Source organism: Anguilla rostrata, chromosome 13 (genome assembly GCF_018555375.3).
Source record: "Anguilla rostrata isolate EN2019 chromosome 13, ASM1855537v3, whole genome shotgun sequence".
NCBI classification, from domain to species: domain Eukaryota; kingdom Metazoa; phylum Chordata; class Actinopteri; order Anguilliformes; family Anguillidae; genus Anguilla; species Anguilla rostrata.
Window position 1 is genome coordinate 26,861,677 of NC_057945.1, and position 20,174 is coordinate 26,881,850.

Sequence of the window (20,174 nt, forward strand, 5' to 3'; positions counted from 1 at the left end):
GAAAACAAATAATGGCTTTGGTTCAAAATATGTGTTTATTTATGGTTTTGTTTGCTCCAAAAATATTAGCAATGGCATGTAGGCCTACCCATTTTAATTTGTTTGGCATTCTTTAAAACAAATACATGTGGTGCACTGTATGCCCACACAAGGGAAGAAATGAATAGAACAGAAAATATAACTGAATACTTAATAGTGCAAAATGGCCATATTAAATAATCATGCTTTTTATCCTATTTCCATTATAAGCAGACTGCCCATCCCGCCCCCACGAGCGCTGCGAGGTCTCCATTTCCCTTGGCTCTCTGACAAGAAGCATCATGTGTAAACTGGGATCTGGTCCAAGTTAGCCGCTCTGCTCGCACCTCAGTATATCAGCAACATGACACTTCCCGCACGTCACTAGAACAGGCGCGTCTCGTTCTTGTTTATTTTGAATGATGCGTGCTTCGGTGCACCCGCAGCGTCTGTAAGCTACTCACCTCATGCCAGTCACCCTCCCTCCACCTGTAACGCGCGGGGCATTCTGTGGCCTGGCAGAACTGGCTGGATTCCGGACGGGCGGATCTCGGGCACTCTGACTCTTCTGGGCTGCGCTGGTCTCCAATCTGACAGAAAACCGCCCGCTGCTGCCTCCCTCTTCCACACGACGAGGAGCACTAAACCGAGAGGGAAGGGTAAGCTTTGCTATTTTACTTTGGTAAAAGGAGTGGAATTTTTAAAAATACCATAACTCTTTTTATCAACCTGCATATTATAAAGTGCAGACTACTTAAGCTTTAGTGTTCCAAGAAATAAACCGTAACTTTAAACCGTTGTTTTAACAATTCATGGGTCACTGGGAAACAAACTATCGTATACGTATTTACAGCCAAGTGTGTTTTTAATGTATAATATATAGGCCATAAAGGTGACAGAGATGTAGTAAAGTATCCCAATGCGTATTCATGTTTTATCGGGGATGATATACAAATGCTTCTTTTGTTTTTATTTCCTTAAAGCAATTTCTAGGATATACGAACTCTACGAAAAGTGTCTTATGCAATATCCAAAAGCAGAGGTCGATGTAGCGTTACGTTTATTAAAATCTGGCTTTAAACATCCGGATAAGAATCGGCAGCATAAGCTACAGAACAATTACAATATGAAGAAAGTCCCATGGCATTATGCTAGTCTATAATTAAGACTTATAATAAGAAATGACTACTGCTACTACTACTACTACTACTACTACTGCTAATAATAATACCAATAACACAAGTAACATAATTTCTAAATATCCTCCTCCTATCATCCTCCTCATCATGGTCAATGGCACATTTAAAAGAATGCATCAGCATTATTTGAAATACATAACAATACACATATAATTTCAAACACTTTATGCATGCTTTTCTTACATCTTAGGTTCACGGTCACCATGAGGATGCTTTGTTTCATTTATTTGATTCATATTTGAATTCACAATTCAGTCCATAACTATTATTAACATACGCAAACAATTTACCAAATATTAATTTTTAAATTCAAATAAACTTCTTATAATTGTACAAGACAAGTTTATCCACATTAAAACCAGTCATTTTTGATAAACACCTGTTCAGACTATGATGCATACTCATGCATTTATGTAACATTCCAGATTTAAACCGCAAGCCTGGATTAAGTTTGTTGATTTGTGCTGAAAAAGAATCTTGTTTTGTCTAGCACCTATGGTTTATTTGTCTATGATTTTTATTTGGTATTATTTCACTGTAATTTTAAGCTGACAGTAGAAACAAGAATATAATGAACTGTGAAATATCATTTCATAAGTACAGTCAACCAGCACTATATATTCAAAATAAAATGTTACACTTATTATTCACATATACACACATAGGTTTATAATACAAAATTTTGGTTATAGGCCACATCTGGTCTGTCAAATGTGTATAAAGACATGTATTTTCACTGGAAAAATTATGACTCTGCAAGAAAAAAAACTAGATGCTACATTATACAAAACAATGTTTACATAAGTGGAAAAATAAATAATGAACTAAATGAACTGTGCATAAGAGGCCCCTTTTGTAGGAATTCTGTCTGGCTTTGTCTAACAGCAATAAAATCTCAATTGGATAGAGTGCACTCAGCCTTCGCGCTGTAATAAAGAGCAGATTTCTGCTGGGACCATGCAAGCCAGGAGCATACAGGATTAGATTTCATTCCTTGTGGCAGTCACTCTGAACCACAGCTCAGGTCAGAGGTGAGCACATTGTCAATGTAAAATTTGGACTCTAAATTTTGCTTGTTTGTATTTCTTCCTCCTGTTTTTTTAGGCCTCAAGTCTATAGTTGGGTGATAAAACTACAGCTTTATGGACAGCTTTTATGTAGTTTTAACGGCTATCTCGATTTTGTGAACAAACTGTAATGGCTGTAAATAGCTGTTCAATTATATTATTAAGAATAGCATATTACGATGTTAATTACAGATTAACCATGTTAAATAAAAGTAAATTCCTACGGAAGTATAGTAGGGCCATGTAGAAAAAAGTTTTGACTTTAAAAGTCAGAACTTTCAACATTTATCTTGAAAGGTTTGACTTCATAAGTCTAAAGTATAGCATTGCGAGTTTAAAAGTCAAAAGTTTTGACATTATTCTCGAAGGTTGTGGCTTTAAAGTGGCAAGTGAACTTATAGTATGCCTTCATCACTCAGCTTCTTGCATAGCTTAACATTAGGCTACATGTAAAACCTCATAATTCCTTAAAGTAAATTATCTCATAAGTCTATATTCCAGTGCTTTATGTAGTAAGGAGGAGTTACTTGCCTATAAAATTTGTTAATATTAGTTATGTCTTCAATTAACATTTTCAGTGGCTAGGTAAACCAACCGTTATAGCTTTAACCGGTAGCTAAGAAATCGGTAAACTGGAACGCAGAATATCTGGGAATTACAAACCCCGTCTGAATTGCACACAGGTGTAGCCAACGGTAACTCTGCATTTGCCTAGAGTTCTGAATCTCATTTTGTACAAGTCAAGTCAACAAAGATTTAGTGGTTCTTCTTTCGGAACAGTTTCCTCCATAATTAGATTATAAACAATCCCTGTTACTTAACATTATTCTGTGTTTCTATGAGCATTATGGGGTTTTAAATGTATGCTTGTTGAGTGCTAGTAGATCAGCAGCTAAGTTACAGCTAAAGGCAATTTTTTGAGATAAAAATCTAAACATTCTATCCTCAAAAATTTTGACTTTAAAGTCAAAACTTTATAAATTAAAACGAGAAGCTTCAACTTTAAAACCAAAACTTGTGACTTTTAAAATTGAAACTTTTGACTAAAGTCGAAAGTTAAGACTTTTAAAAACTACAGAAGGTTTTTTTCTACATGGCCCTAATGCGCTTCTGTACATTCCACACCTTGAAGGATTGCTTTTTCAGGGTTACACCAGATAAGAGCACCCATACATTCATGTACATCTGTATTGAAAGTCTTCCTAAAACTTTCAGATTATGCAAGCAATGATATTCAAAAATCAGACAAAGACTGTATAGCAGAGTATAATCAGGATAAGGATACACGGCATAATTGTGACATCTGTAATATTAATAATTTGGCTGGATCCCATAAATCATAAAATAATTCCACAAACATTTCTAAAATAAATTAATGAATGAATTAATGAATGAGTGAAATAAAGAAATAAATAAATAGCAGGTCAATGCATTGGCATGGAGAGATATGTATGTGTCATGTACTTATTTATGAGAGCATGGCACATGTGAATTTGAATGTATGTGTGTGTGTGTGTGTCCATGTTTGTGTGTGTGTGGATGGACAGAGCAATGTCGAGAGCTAATGCCCCTGTCCACCCACCTGTCGGAATAGTTATGCAGAAGATTGGAATGAGACCCTGAAAAGTGTACTCTTAACACCTCCAGATGTACACAAATATATAACCCGTGGGATGTTTGCCAAAACGCTCCAGATTACCACTAAAAAACATCACATATGCATTTCAAGCAGTGTGTGCCAAGCATAGTATACAGCAAGGTGATGCACATAACAATCATAAGAATGCTGTAGGGCAACAGTGAATAACTGAATTATACTTCAATATAAATAGAGAGGGAAAGAACAGTAACCTCACTTCAAGAATACACACCAAAGTCTTTATTGTATGGCACCATTCAAGATGTACTCTAGGTATGGGTCATATATTTCTTTCTTTTTTTTAAATTATAAAAGCATGTTGGCTATTTCCAACATAGTAAAAAGAAAATTATTTCTGATTTTATATTCTAGTGTATCTTCTCAAAAGAATGGAGGACGATGCACAACCAGAACCAAGGTATCAAGTTGCCACATGCTGTATATTCTTAGAAATTGACATTTTATGTGACCAAACACCCATAACATGAATTGTGATCTCAGAGATGGGAAGATTGTGATTGTGGACCAGGGGTAGGGGGGTGTGGATTGTGCAGACTTTAACCTTTAAAGTTGGTAGCTTCACTGTTGCAACTAATTGTTTTCCTGGACATTTTGGCAATTTTCTCATTTTCCATTTCTCTTCCTTGATTAGAAATCCAGGTTTTCCAGGACAAGTGGGAACCCTGACTGTTTTTCTTTTTAAAATCATTGCACACCTGGTTTGCAACACCACTGAACCAGGCAATACATTTTTGCACAGAGATGTCATTTTGAGGTACTTTGATTACCAACAAATTGAGAACTAAAAACTGGTTACAGTAAGTTGGTTTCTTTTTTCAAAGGGTTATATTTTCCTGCCATAATTACATACTATTCCCTCCTACACTTTCACATACAGAACATATGCATAATGCAAAGTCTATGTGAGCATCTGACATCACCCCTGAAACAAAAACTAATGCAATGGCATTTTCCACCAATTTACAGTTTAGTATAATATTGTATGACCTAGTGCATGAAGAAGAAAAAAACACCTTTAATATGTGGAATTCAATGTTAAAATCACCAAAAAACTGATTTTAAATAGATTTTAAATTTCTCACCCAGAACTGATTTATATATACATGAGTGCATAATGTACTTAATCATGTTCGTTTGAACTGTATATACAAAGAATAACTCAGAAGGGGACAGAGGGGGAAGCCTGCCTCGTGGCCTAGCTGGCTTACGTTTTGTGGTTTTCTCCAAGGGATGTTTGAAATTGGGAAGAGCTGCCTCTGGTTAAAGTGTCTCCCCCAATGAGGAGACTGCCTAGCGGTACGCTTCTCAACCAATCACGCTGACCATCCAGCTCAAACACAAAGGCTGCTGTGTAAGCTTCATTCACTTGTAATAACAGCCTGTTTCAGAACATCTGCTACACTTTTCTGGAGGTCTGTCTTCATCCGCCCCAGAGTATGTACTTAAGATTGAGAGCTGCAAGAGGCCCGAGATCACACTCCTGAGATACGGCTCGCAGATGTGAGCGCTTGACTGAGCCTAGCTCCCAGAGACATGTCGTGGGCTCCCATATGTTTGAAGCATGCTGGGAATTCTGTCTTTTTCTGACTGGGTAAGTAGATTCTGTCAGGTCACACAGAAGACTCTTCCGATAGGTCTGCTATTGTGTTGGGCACCGCTTCATGCTGATTGGCTTTGACCCCTCTGGGGCCCGCGATGAAAGAGAAGTGGCGACCCCCACTGCCCCCAGTTCGCTTCCTACCGAGGGATTCCTCAGCCAAAAGAATGAGATATGACATAGCAGATTCCCGTGGTGATAAATGGCTGTGGAGGGAGTGAGTGTGGGCCACAGGGCAATGTGCAACAGGATCTGCCACATATATTTAAATAAAGATACAATCCCTGCAGTAAAGTTTTAAGCCCTGCAAGGAGCACCCACAAGATGTGAAGTGCTGTGAAGAAAAAGGAGGATAGCAGCAGAGGTAAGGAGGATGGGAGGGAGGGGAAGGGAGGGGAAGGGGAAGAGGAGGAGCATTTGGGTTTGTGTTTAAATTGTACCTCTCCCCAGTGTCCTGTTTCCCACTTGGGGCAGCGCCCCCCTCGGCAGCGCCTCTGCTTGCTGGGACGGGACAGGCGCTGGCAGTTCTCCTCATCAGTGGACGTTCCGGTCTGGGTCACACACGTTACATTACGGTACTTGAATCCTTTCCCACAGGACGCTGAACACTGCAAGAAAAGAGAGACTGCTCTATAAGGGTCATCCCGAACTTCACAAAATCAAGCAATTGCTCCCATCATTTTGCATGCATTTGTATAGCATAGAAGAATTTATCAATGGATTTGTTACAAAACCAGTAACATTTTGTATAACATTATCAAGAAGCAAGAATGAATTAAGTAAATGATAATGCAGGTAAATTAATTTACATGCTTGAGGAAAAACTGGGTAAATTATGAGTACATACGCACAGAACACCTTGCATAAGTGCAAAGCTTCCAACTTTCTACAGAAAAAAATGTGCAAAAACTACCTATAGGGCTACAATGGCTTGTCACGGACCATTTTAGATTACCATTCTAAGGTTCAAATACGATCCAGTGAGGGAACGTTAACAGGAATTGTACCTTAGAGAACAAAAAAACAGTACCACATTTTCTGACAGTGTACTACATATGGGGATAGAACAGGAAATAATAACAATAATGAAACTAGTGATATGAATATGAGGCACTGTGATACCAAACAGACAGAGCTAGCAGATGTGAGTCATTGATTTTAAACAGATAATTAGTTTGATGCAAAGTGCTACACCTTTTGATTTGTTCAAACAAATCAGTGCGTGACAGTTCACTGTAACTCAATCCATAATGAGTTTCATGAAACCCAAAAGTAACACTCTCAAAGTAAATGAAACATTTGGTTTTGACATTTTGACAATTTGTTATATCACTCATTACATACAGTAATTAGTTGGGGCAAATGGTATAGTTTACCGTCATTCTGTAACACCTCTGTAACAATGTTATCAACTTTACATTGAAGAGCCACAATGACCATTGTATTTGGATCTATTAAAAATGCAAATCATTAAGTTATTCAATGTCTAACCATTTTCTAAACAATATTTTACACATATATCTACCATTTTGTAGGGATACCTCAATGTACAAACATTAGCATTAATATCCATGGTTTTTCACTTTGTCCAAAAATCAATTAATTCAAATGTCTTGGGCTGAGCCAATTGGGTGGTCCTGGTGAGGGAAGGGGGGTTGGTGGGGGTAGCAGAGAGGCTTGACTTGATGCAAAGATCGAATTAGAAGGTACAGTAATTGAAAGCTTTGTTGTGAACCAAGCGGCTGCAACCCTTTGCTAAAGGTTCACTGAACTTCCAAAAGCCTAACCCTGTCTGACAAGCAGACACAGCACAACCGCACTTTGATTTGAGATTTGAGGCTTTCAGTTAAGAGGGAAGAAACAAAAGCGGGTTGGGATGGGTGATAGATCTGACTTGACAGATCCGGATTGAGCGAGTACGTAACCCGTAACCCTGTATGGTGCCCACAACGAGAACCCCAAAGAATGGCATGTTGAAAATGAACAGATTGTGACCTTTCACCTTTTAGAAGGGAGTCTGTGAGACTGTAAAGATAGTGGACCAATCAGAAACATCTGTTTCCTGACAAGTCGCATCTTTAACGTCAAAATTACGAGTCTTTTTTATAATATGTGCATCAATTGTTACTTTTAGTGCATTTTCATTTAGTAGTTTCAAAATAATGGATTATAATTGTCAGGTTTTTTTTCAGTTCATGGTTATTCCTCAAAAAGAAGTTTCTGTCTGAGACGTTTGGCACATCTGAAATGTTTAGATTTTGTACATTTAATAGGATGGTCAAAGTAAATGCCTGAAAATCATTACCCCTACATTACCGCTGTAAGAAGAAAAATAGTCAACTTTGCCTTGTTACATTGTCAAAAATAAATAAAAATGAAAAATAAACTCTGTTCGAATGTTTGAATTGTAACATTTGCTATCGTGCCACCCCCAAACAACATTCAATGTCAACTGAACTGAAGAAATGAATGTGATCTATTACTGTCTCCTGAAATGTTTTGTAAGATAATGAATCAAAGAAACAACTGTTGTTGTTTTTGTAGCGTGCTTGACAGCATTATGGTTAAGTTGAAACACCCTTAAGAAGGGCTTTTGAGTCCAGTCCCATCTCCCAGATGTGGGCCACATGCAGGGGCGAAGTATGAAAGGGCTGTTCAGCTGCTGCCTGTGATTTACACACTAAAGGACACTGCTGTGGGTCTGACCTGAATAATCCTCTCTTTCTCAAAATGCAGCTCGGAGGAGACCGTCCTTTTCGCAAAGGGACTTGACTTGTGAACAAGAGGGGCCTTTTTCATTTTAAGCTCGCTGGCAGCGTTACACAAGTTTCCCAGTCGATTTAGTGTTTCACAGAAAAAACGGACCCAAAAAATAAAGAGATGAAACTCATTGCACCCTTTAGTTTCCTCTGTAAATGTATGACTGTTCAGAATGGTGCATACTGTACAAGTGGAACATACCTCTGGTTTCATTCAGATACATTTTAGAGATGTTTACATCATAATGGCAGTTACAAGAAAAAAGTTCAAATATCATGCCATCATACCATCATCATATAGCCACGTTTTTCCTTGGAAATTATATCTCAGACAGGAATTCAATACCAGGTTAACCCGTTTAAACTCTCTAACTCCTTTAGAACAGACTTGATTAGAAACTGAGAATTCACAGCTGAACATGAGAGCTTGTTCTCAATATCAGTTTTTTCTATAAAATATGAAATGGAAAAAATTATCATCAACAGTTTACATAAAATCTGATAAACTGAAAGAGTATTGCACAACACAAAATGCAATACATTAATATTACCAATGGATGCAATATAAATGAAATGTTGGACACACTCCAAGTAGACGGTAGAGATTAGTATCATAGTAGTTTATTCATCACTAAACTAATCACTATTCTAAAAAACAAAAACAAAAAACCCAAGACAAAAAACATATCTTAACGTCAAATAAACAGCATCTTTGACAGCACCATTCTATTTGTTCGGCAGCATGTCCAAAGTCAGTGTTTTGCCTCTGAGACAAAAGACAGAGGCATCTCAGTCAAGGAGGCCCTCAAACGCAGGAGGTTCCTGGGACCCCAGCCCAAGGGAGGAATTTCGGAGAAGTCCGTCCACGCTGATTAGACGTGTGGAGAAAGTTCTCCTCAGAGATCAAACGCGACCTCTGACCTCTTTTTCTATTCCTCTCTGCCGGTTTGGTTGTCATTCAGGTCATTGTCACTGGTGCAGCAGCAGCACCGGCACGGTCACGTTATCCACTGCTTGGGGCCAAAGCGCAACCATAGAGCCTGTATTTCCAGCCTCCACAAGATAAAGGGCGCAGTCATGTTTGAACAAGGACAGAGAGGGAATGTCAGAGGAATCCACTCTAAGCACCAATAAGCAGCCATGTTGAACAAAAGTTCACCTTTTCCCAAAAATGGAATCAAGATCTTTTCTGGAAAGAAATAGTTAAGGAGAAAAAAAAAAACATAAGATGTGTTCCATACAAAAGTGAATGAATGCTGTGATCACTACCATAAGCCAAATTGAAATGACGTAATATAATGATTATTGTAATGAATGAGTGTAAAATATGCTAATGAAACTCATTGACGCAAAATGTCAATGAGCATCTGACAGAAAATACCACAAAAAAGTAATGTTCTCAGTTAAAGCATATGAAAGTATTTTGGACACAAACACTCTATGCACAGCAGTATCTTATCTGATAAGTGAACATTCAGATTTCATTCATGTAAGGTTATGAATGCACTAAAAATCATAACAACATAGCCAGCACCATAACCAAATATTGTTCAATTTTCATTAAAGATTCTGAATATATGTGACACTGAATAAGGTCGGCTTTTTTAATTTTGAGAGGTTACTAAATAATTAACATAGGCCACAAATAACAGTGAAGATCCTTGCAAACTGGAAGACCACTGTCCAATGTCTCTGGAACTGAAATACTTCACACATTTTTTCACATTTTCAGTTGAGATTGGAAACCATTTTTCATAACACTCAATGATTTTGATATGTTTTCTGGACTTATGTTTGTGGACCTAAAAGCCATCAAATTAATGGCCAGTGTACGTTGAAAGGCCACCACCACGATTTCATGTAAAACGTGGAAACATATGAAGAAGGATATACAAAAGTTTTATGATGTTAATTATATACCCAAATGTATAAGTGCACTAAACTGGTAGATATTACCTCATCAGTCCACTGTGCAAAGATTTGGTCACATAACATACTTTTGGCCAGAAAACATATCCAAAGAAGCATTCTTTAATGATATTGCTACTTTAATTGTTATTTTTTTGACAGTGAACAATTCATATAAAATTAAATATTACCATTAGTCTCATGCTGAAGTAAAAAATAAATACAAATAATTACATAAATATACAAAAAGTCCATAACACTGATAAACTTCAACTAATACTGCCATTTGGTTTAAGGGTCACACTTCATTTGAAGAGTCAGTAAATGGTCCTCAAACAAGTAATAAACGCATTACTACCTAGTAATTAAAACATTATACACTCCAAAAGCTGGAGTACTAAACAATATTTACCTCTGTAAAATGTCTACAGCTTTATACGTATTAACATAATGCACAGCAAAATAATTAGCAATTTCTTCTTATTCAAACATTCATCACTCATTTGAAGACAAAAGTATTAAAAGACCCTTTAAATACAAGTGTGCCAGTTCTGTCTCTAGATGGATCTGTTAAAAACCAATAATAGCCAAGAGTCCTCTTAGAATTATTCGTCACAACAGAATGTGATTCATCCTAACCAGCCAAGACACTGCCCAATAAAGTGAGGAGGGCTATTTTATTTAATAATGAGGTAGACACAAATGACTGGCCCAAGCACTGATCTTCAGAGAAATTTTCAAAATAATAACAATCTGACTCCTCTGTCACAGGTTTTTTCAGTCAACAAAATACTGCAAAGAGAAATATTCTCTTTAATGCTAAGACAAACAGAATTTTGCCAGAGATAATGAAACTCACTTTGAAATGCTGATTACTGACTGACTGCTAAAATATGAGACATAATTCAGCCTAAATAGAAACATTGCTCATCATCATCATCTATAAGTGTCACTTTTAATGGTCAATAAAAAAACATTATACATATAGAAGACATTAAGAACTACTTCAAAACCCAACTGTATGTCTGATAATAGATGGCATTTAAAAATTGTATGTTTACATACAAAAGAACTGCATGTGTTATAATAAACAACTGCATGACCTATCTGAAAATTATTTAAATGTTAAAATCTCGTCTCCCTTGTTTTTTAAAGAAGCACCATTTAAAAGTTGTAAAACTTCATGGCTATTTGAAAATGGTTTTGTTTTCAAGTGAGGTATGGTAGAGTTTTTTCACATGAACTGATTTTGAAAGTTTGGATCAACAGAAATTATTTACAAATTAATACAGGAATATCTAAGATGATATTAATATATTAATACACAACACCTTTTGAGTAAAGTGCATCCTTTTGTTTCAGGTATGCAAAAACTTATATGAGTTTTTGTGTTATAAAATGAGCATTGACCTGAAAAGTAGCCATACTTAACTCTATATTGTGCAACCTGTAAATGCATTATGGCACCATGGAATTCAGATGAGAAAGCAAAATAAAAATTGTATGATTCTATTTGAAGCAAAAACATGAGACATATGACATATAGATTTCTAACTTTAGATAACTGATTTTTCCGGAACACAGCTAAAATCATGAGGTCAGAAACAGCTCCTAAAGGCATCTACACTGAATTTTGTTGCCAGCAAGAAAGCCTCTCAAGGCTTTGTTTGTTAAAACAGCAATAATACTCTGCCCATAAAATCCTCAACCATTTGCACAAACGCCTATTTAGAAAGGCAAAAAATGGAAACCATTGGTTGGGAGTAAAACTATACAGTTTTTCTTGGTGTTAGCCATGACAATAGAAAATCAGATTCTTGTCAGACACCTCATATACACAGCAGTTACCAAAATGTCCATATATAAACAATGAGTGTGAACTGAGCAGACATGGACATTATGACAGAGTACCCTTGACAGTGACTATGTTGGGAGGTTGATGCTATATACACCAGAAAAGAAATCTCTTCAGTAATAAATTACCTTTTCAAAAATAATATTTTACAAACTCAATTCATTCTGAAACACAACACCAATCCTGAATTAGTGGATTACATAAGAAAGAACAACAGAAAAAAGTGTGCATATGGTAAAAGCTGACAACAAAAAATGCAATTTGTTGTCATGTTTGTAGCTGTTTTGAACTCATGTGTTAAGTGCAACAGAAGTGTGGTTACAGCCTGTCTCGAAGCCATTACTCCATGACAGGCACCAGGGCATAGGAGATACAGTCTAGCATGTAAGTGCAGCGATCATTCCAGCCCTGGTGTGTTTGGTTTTTGTTTTTTGTAGCTGCCGTTTGTGGCAGCTCTGTGTGCGGCGAGAAAGACTGCGAAATACGAATGTTTACGAGCGTACCGAGCTCCAAGGGTCGGTGTTCCAGTGGGGGCTGGACGGACAAGACTGAGTATTGCACTGCTCTCTGTCGGGAGGTTTGTCAAGGATTTCACAGCTCAGGTCGTTAAAGCGTTCCCCGTTGGGTCTCTGACACACGACCAACCGCGTTTTTACCCCCCCTCCACAGGGCTTGGTGCACTAAAACGAGAGGAACACAAAAGAGCCGTGTAAACAAAGGCCGGGGCGACACCTCTCTCCATCTGCCCGCCTCCTCCCTCACCTGTCAGCTGCCCGTCTCCTTCTCCAGAGAAAGACAGCCTAGCTCATCCTGAACCACCCGCCCCCCCCCAAAAAACCAAGAGAGAGAGGTGTGATGGTTCTCAAAAGCATCATCAGATCTAAATGAATCCTGAACCACTTGGAGAACACAAAACAGGTGCTAATCTAATAAAGTGATGTCAAAGGAAGCTGGAGGCTTACTGACGAAAACTATCGGCAGGTCACCATCCTCACAAAGCAGGTACAGGATTATAGGCTTGACAAAATCAATGGTCTGTAATTCACACCAGCTTCCTGCTTTTTTAGGCTGGTTGCGACCTCTGGTAGCGCATTAATTGCCTCTCACCTCTCCCCAGTTCCCGTAGACCCACTGTGGACAGGGCCCGGATTCACAGGAGCGCTGCTCCATGGGCCTGGTCCTCTCTTCACAGTTATTGGCGGTGTAGCCGTTCTCGTCCTGACAGACAACAACACGCCTCTGGAAGCCTCCCGCACACGTGCTCGAGCACTGCCACCAGGGGAAAAGAGTAACAAATGAGCTCGGCACATTACCCACCTGCACACATGACTCAACTTGCACCAAAGTCTATTATGTAGGTTTTAGGCTTGGAGGAAACTGCGATCTTCAATATGCAAACACAAATTGACCTGTTATGACAAACCCTCTTAGATCTGCTCTCGCACAGAGAGCCAGACACTTTAACATGAACTTTATAGTGATGCTGCATGAATTCAGTAGCTGGTTTGCACAATAGCTGAGCTCAATGCAGCATGCCTTTTAAAGAGCAGAATCATGTACCTTCGCATTTCTAATAGTTCTAACAGTAGACTGCAATATCAGTAAAGTCCATGTGGGAAACTTGAGACCGTTTTCTTCTGCCTCACAATGGCAAGCAAAATGTTAAACAGCATATACAGATAACCAACTTTCACATAAGATCAGGAAAGTTCTGTGTTGTTTAAGCTCCTCAAAGTCCTTGAAGAAGCCTGGGCAAGAATGATGCTCAAAGGGTGTGCAGCGTAATTAACATGGGTATTTCCAAAAGGATTTCACAAATGGCAGCGTAAGAGATTAGTTTGACAGGGCAGTCCAGTGGGAAGCCCAGGTCAGCATGTATGGGAGTGCACAGAAGAGGATAGGAGAATATTAACACCCTGGGGTAAAGGTGGAATTGCCTGGCAACTGTCTGGGAACACAATGGTATTTTGATCCAGGGATGAACAAGTGGGAATACGTGCTATTTGTGGAACAACGCAGGTACACGTTATATGGAATGAGGATTCTGCTATGTGTGTGTCTGAGAGAGAGAGAGAGAGAGAGAGAAAGAGCCAGAGGGAGGGAGAGAAAGAGAGAGAGAGAGATAGAGAGAGAGAGAGAATGCATAATGCCTCATGGGCAATTACAGCTATTCAAAAGCACCAGTGTTGTTTTAAAACGGTTGTAGACCGAACCTATTGATATATTAAAGCTTAAAGTTAAAGCTGTTGCGAGATAGTATTTAGGATGAAGGTAAATTATGAAGGTGTCCGTGGCTTCGATAGAATCAACTTTTTCCCTTAGCCTTGCTTTCAAAAATACAAATGCTTCTCTTGCAAAGTACGATTGGTGAGTCAATCTTGGCAACTGGTGAACTTTTGCGTTTAAACAATCATTTGCAAATAACCATTTGCATTTAATTCTGAGTCAAAATTAAGGACAAATGTTCATTAAACTCAAGCAAATACGGCTCTGTCCAAAAATACTCACCGCTCCCCAAGGCCCGGTCCGCCACAGATGTGACTGGGTGCGCCCATTGCTCCGGGCAGAGGATCCATGTGGCGGGAGCCTTTTCCGTGGGTCCCCATTGGAGGGGAAGCTGCCATGGTCACTGGAGCGTGGGGGGCACTGGGGCATGGCACACTCCTGCTCGCTCGCTGGACGGTCGTCAGGGTCACACTCACTCACGTCCACCACCTGGTCACTGAAGTTCACACACACCACCTGTCGGGTAGCTTTGCCCAGACCACAGGACACCGAGCACTGCAAACACACACACACACACACACACACACACACATAAACAATCAGTTAAGATTAAGGTTCAGCCAAAATGGCTCATTAACTTGTCATGTGGATTTCAACATAAATCCCTTTAGATTACATCATCTCAGGCCCTCAAATGTTTAAAGACCTGCCCAATTAACTTTCTACGAAATATTTTTTAAATCAGCCACTTTTGCACTGTGCAATTATCTGTCTGTAATTTAAGTTTTTAAAGCTAAACATCCAAAAGCTAAAAAAAAAACAGCAAAAAAGAAAAAAAGAAAAACTAAAAAAACAAAAATATGTGAAAGACTTTGGCTAGATTCACAGACCCAAATTAAGCCCTGGTCCTGGGCTAAACAGATGTTTTCTAAAGGAGAATCGCCATTCAGAATTGAATTTGGCCTTGGACTAGGCTTAATGTGTGTTTGTGAATCTGGCCTTGCATAATTTATCAATTATTACATTTGGCAGAGTGACTCACAAGATTGTGCTTGTGTCCACTACATGAGACAATTAGCATACATATGAACACATTTTCTTCACAGAAAAGGCCAGAACAGGCTACATAAAATGACTTTTGGTTGCAGTTGTACCACTCCTGAAGCCTTGCATTGGAATAAGCATTGAAGCATTTTTCCATAAATTAAAGTTAACAATAATACAAGCTATATAGCATGTAGTACTGGTGCTTCTCACTCTCAAAAAGCTGAAATTGCATTATGGAGAAAGAAGCAAGCAATATCATGTCATGAAGTAAAAGCAAAAAATAAAATAAAATAAATAAATAATAAAAAAGCAAAAATAAGAAAAAGCACATTCCATGCATACACACACAACAGCTCCAAATGAATGATTGTGAGAGAAAGGTCATTCTAAATGCTTCATAAAATTTTATGTTTAATTTTAATCAAACTCTTGAGTAAAAAAGTGAATGCGATTCTAAGGCCTTGAAATGAATGGCTTCCTGCACTTCCTGAGTTTGCAGAGTAACTTTGACATAAATAAGCAGGGAACCTCCCACAGCCCATGTGCATGCACCCGACAGCCTTGGTCAGGGAGCTTTGGTTGTGTTCTAATTCTGATGAGAAACATCTGTAAACAAAGCTTGGCCCCTCAAAACTCTCAGCCATTTGCCTCCATTCTTCCCTCAGAGATTTATAACAGCAGAGCGATATGTAAAAGCAGTTTGAGAAGCACCATTTAAACAAACAATGAAATGAATTGACTAAATGAAAATTAATTCCATCAAATTCAAATATATTTCTATATATAAGTTAGTGTCAGACAGATTTGCACAAGGAAGAGTCACAGGACAAAACATTTTGGTTTTTTTGTTGCTAAATTAATCATTTAAAATGTCAACCAATGCTCTACATATCACCGTCTTGGACAACATTCCTTGTTTTCACGGACGTAAACACTTTCTGACACAATGTAGAATATAGTACTCTTTCCATAAGTGTGCCTTAGTAAAGACCTTAAAAAGTGATACACTGCTTTTTTATTTCTTCAAATTTTTAGATGAATTTAATTCATAATTCATTCCCTCTAATTGGCTGCTGTTGCGATTCCGGATGCATAATTCACATGTAATATCTAAAAACATGGAACACTGTGAGGATGCTGTGTGCTTGCTAGACTGACAATTCTTCCTGTTCCAGAGGAGGTTACAGAGAGTGCGCTCAGAGCCTCTTACCAGCGTCCACTCCAGGACCTTCCACTGGCCGCAGGACACAACCGTGCACACCTCACGCGCAGGCGGTTTGGGGAGGTGGGCACAGGCCGACTCTTCGGCCACGCCCCCCTGGCTGTCCCGGCAGCTCACGTAGCGCATCCTCATCCCTTTGCCACACGTTGCACTGCACTGTGGGATAAGAGTGCAGAGTCAAATCTGAGCTCCTTACAGAGAAGATACACCTCCCACCCCACCAGATTTACAGAAGAAAATCTATAACAGAACCACAGTCACATATGACCTGACATCCCCATAGGAACTGACAGGTAGAGTCTAATATAACTTGAGAGGTCAACTCTTTATTGCCTTTATTGACAAATATAACCACTCTCACGCTTGTAGGTGAACCAGAAAAATGAATTACTCGCAGCAGCAGGTTTGTAAAACAGGCCTTTCTTTACCTGCGTCCAGGATCCAAAGCGCCACTGGGTCACGTGACCAGAGTAAATCTGCGATTTTGTGTCCGGACTGACGGGCTGGGCGATGGCACACTGCGCGGGTTCACAATCCTAAAGAGAGCAGACCAGTGTCAATCACAATCCCCGCAGTGGGAACATCCCATTATAAGGATGCTCCCATGCAGTAGTTCCCCTCCAATGCTAGACTCGCTATTGCCAGTCCCAGCCACAGACTCAGGCCAGAGGAAAGTGTCGTAGGGAGAGGAGGGGTTAAACTGTGCTTCGGGCTGGGCTGGGCTGGGCTGGGCTTGGCACAGCAGTTCTCCACCTCATACTTTCAGGGGAAGTGAGGAAAGAATGCACTGGCTGTGGGAGATGCTGTCTGCTCCTTCACACCGGTGATAAAAAAGCATCATAAAACGCATGGGTACAAAGAGCGCCAGGCCCCGTTCCGACAGATGTTTTAGCAGCTTCACTGCATTTTTTTTTTTTTTTTGGATTGGACTGGGTTTTTTTTATTTATTTTTTTTGGCTAGGTTCAGGTGGGACTGCTCTGAAACATAAGCTCCACTCTGGCAGTCTTGAGTGACCGGCTGACAGGGGAATCATTTACTGGGCAACCTTGTACCCAGCTTCATGGATGGCTGGCAGGGATCACATGGAGGTGAAGTGACTTGCTAAGGGTCAGCAGGCTTACGGCTGTGCTAGGATTGAAGAGCGGGGCCTCCCCTGTACCTATTTCTCAACCATGTAATGCTCCACTCTGAAGGCCCTTGTTACTGTGGCACTGGACTGTCAGGAAAAAAGGCAATCTGCCTCTTCCCACTGTCGTTTAGGTCATATGAATGTGAATACACTAAAATCACAGTGAGAAGTAGCATGTGATAGTAGCAAATGGCAGTAGCAAATATCACACACAATCAAAATCAATGTTTAATTACAGATCACCTGATTTACAGGTAGCCATAAAGATAAGATGCATGCATATAATAACTCATTTCATTCCCATGCGTAGTGGCTGAATCTATCCACGGTGTTACTGTGCGCTCAGTTCTGCTGCTTTTAGTTATTCTGGCTATCTGCACTACTGTTTGCCATAATTGCCCTGGAAGTAACTTTGACATCTGCTAAAAGAGTCAATGCTAATGCAAATATGGCTTGTCTCGGTAAGCAAGTATATGACACAATTACCACACAGAACTCGCCGTCATATAAAATGGACAGAGCACAGGATAAATAAGCATGTACAATAAGAACCAGGCAGACAGCAGCAGAAGCAAAAAAAGTGTTGACATAAGTAGTGTCCACAGCTATGACTATGCCCTTCACCTCACGGCTAGAATAAGCTCTGCAATACAGGGAAAACTGGCTCCCCTTGTGGTGAGTTTGTGCACCCCCTGCTGAGTGCAACCTTCGGCTTGGTGGGGGACAGTCTGCTGGAGAGAGACAATGTCAGCAATGTGCCACAGTCTGGGCGCAGGTCTGAAACCCCTTTGGCTGTCCCAGTCCAGACAACAAGGGTTTATAGACTCCAGGTGGCCAAGGTGTACGCTGTGTGACTCCCTGACCGCCCTACAGACTGCCAGTGACTGAAGCCACGTTTCAGACTTGGGAGAACATGTCTTTCTTTAACGGTACATCACTGACCCTACCTAATAAACTCTGGAGCACCTATTACTAATACTGATGGTTTTCTGGAAATGCCAGGGATCACCCCTATGTTTTTCCCCCAAATTTTTTCTCACTCTCCATTTCTAATTCCTAACCACAGTCCCATCCTCTGTCGTTTAGGGTCAGGATTGGCATGCCAGAATACATAAAGCCAGCTGACTAGATCTTTTCATGTTGCAAGCTAAGCCACTGTATCTACAGTGCTGGAGGACTAGACAGTGGATGAATCAGACACAGGCAGATCAAGATCACAGGCACTTGATTGGCCAGGGAAATCACGAATGAATACTAATGGAAAATCCTGCTGACTGAAATCCTCCCTCCACAGTGCTATGGCCAATAATGTCTCACCCAGCAAGAAAAAAATTGCTTCTTTAACAGTATGATATTCGCATGACAACATGATCTCACAGAAACAAGGAATTATTGCTTCTCATTAATCATACTTGAATTTCAGGATAGAGTGGGTCTGAGATAATAATCACACTGCATCAGTTCAGTGTTTTGCATTTATCTGTGTTAGAGGACAAGGACCAAACGTCAATCGAGTGAACTGCTGCCCTCTCACTCACACCAAAAATGAAAATTAGTACATTCTGGGTGGTCCACTTACATTTGTTTGTGTGTGAGAAAAGTTGGCTACACTGTACATCCTACAGAAAAAAAATCATGAAGATCTTGAAATATAGCTGTGCCATATAAATAAAACCCTCAGCATTCCAACCCCAGCTTTATGCTCATGCACATAAACACACACACACACACACACAGCAGAGACCACCACAACACCACACACACACGCACACACACACTCATAGCAGAAATGTTGAGTCAACCATTTCCACACTCCCCCACATCGCTGCATGCCTGCATGCTTTCCATCACCCAAGATATCATTAATCTTTTCAAAGACCTGGAAAACTACTCCTTGCCTTTTTTCGCCCTGAGAGAAACTGATAAGGCTGAGCAGTGAAGCAGCAAGCGGAGAGAAATGCTGAGGAGGGGGCCCTACCTGAGTGTCGGTGGGTCTTGTAGCTGCGTTACAGTCTGTGTCGTCCATGACCGTTCCGTACGATCCAACCACACATTTCACCGCCCTCATCTGATATCCTGGACCGCAAGTGGTCGTGCACTGCAATTAAGAGTGACACTTTCAACCCAGCGTGTCAGAGCACCCACAGCACAGCTTCACAAAATGACCGGTTCAGCTCTGCAAAGCCGGTACCCCCAATGAGATCCAAGCCACAGCTAAACGATCATTGCCCAAAAGCAGCTATGCACAAGTAATTCGGCAAGTTTCCACTGCTTTTCTTTTCTGCTACGTAAGTAAGTACATAAAGCTTTCTTCTACTTCAACGGCTTGAGTGAAATGAGGTCAAACTCGTATGGCAGAGCTTCAGCTGAAATTGCACACGGTTCATTAAATGCCTTCAAATATACATTTAACATGATTGCCTATTCCACGGTATGGGAATGCATAATCTCTGTCACACTTATGTACTTACTGCGCGTTTGCACAC

General features: G+C 39.8%; 1 protein-coding gene and 1 long non-coding RNA gene across 2 annotated transcripts in view; one reads left to right on the forward strand and one right to left on the reverse strand.

Annotated features, from left to right (window-relative positions):
- adamts9 (ADAM metallopeptidase with thrombospondin type 1 motif, 9) overlaps positions 1 to 20,174 on the reverse strand; it is a 54,613-nt gene that overhangs the window by 15,405 nt on the left and 19,034 nt on the right. Inside the window, exons 24-31 of the mRNA XM_064304022.1 lie at positions 19,667 to 19,786; positions 16,987 to 17,094; positions 16,547 to 16,714; positions 14,572 to 14,844; positions 13,171 to 13,332; positions 12,567 to 12,743; positions 5,982 to 6,149; positions 483 to 659 (exon numbers count right to left, since the gene is read on the reverse strand). Coding sequence (XP_064160092.1) covers positions 483 to 659; positions 5,982 to 6,149; positions 12,567 to 12,743; positions 13,171 to 13,332; positions 14,572 to 14,844; positions 16,547 to 16,714; positions 16,987 to 17,094; positions 19,667 to 19,786 — 1,353 coding nt within the window. The remainder of the gene's footprint in view (positions 1 to 482; positions 660 to 5,981; positions 6,150 to 12,566; positions 12,744 to 13,170; positions 13,333 to 14,571; positions 14,845 to 16,546; positions 16,715 to 16,986; positions 17,095 to 19,666; positions 19,787 to 20,174) is intronic.
- On the forward strand, positions 546 to 7,927 carry LOC135237192 (uncharacterized). Its single transcript, XR_010324772.1, has 2 exons — positions 546 to 677; positions 4,296 to 7,927. It is a non-coding gene; the product is annotated as an uncharacterized LOC135237192 (long non-coding RNA).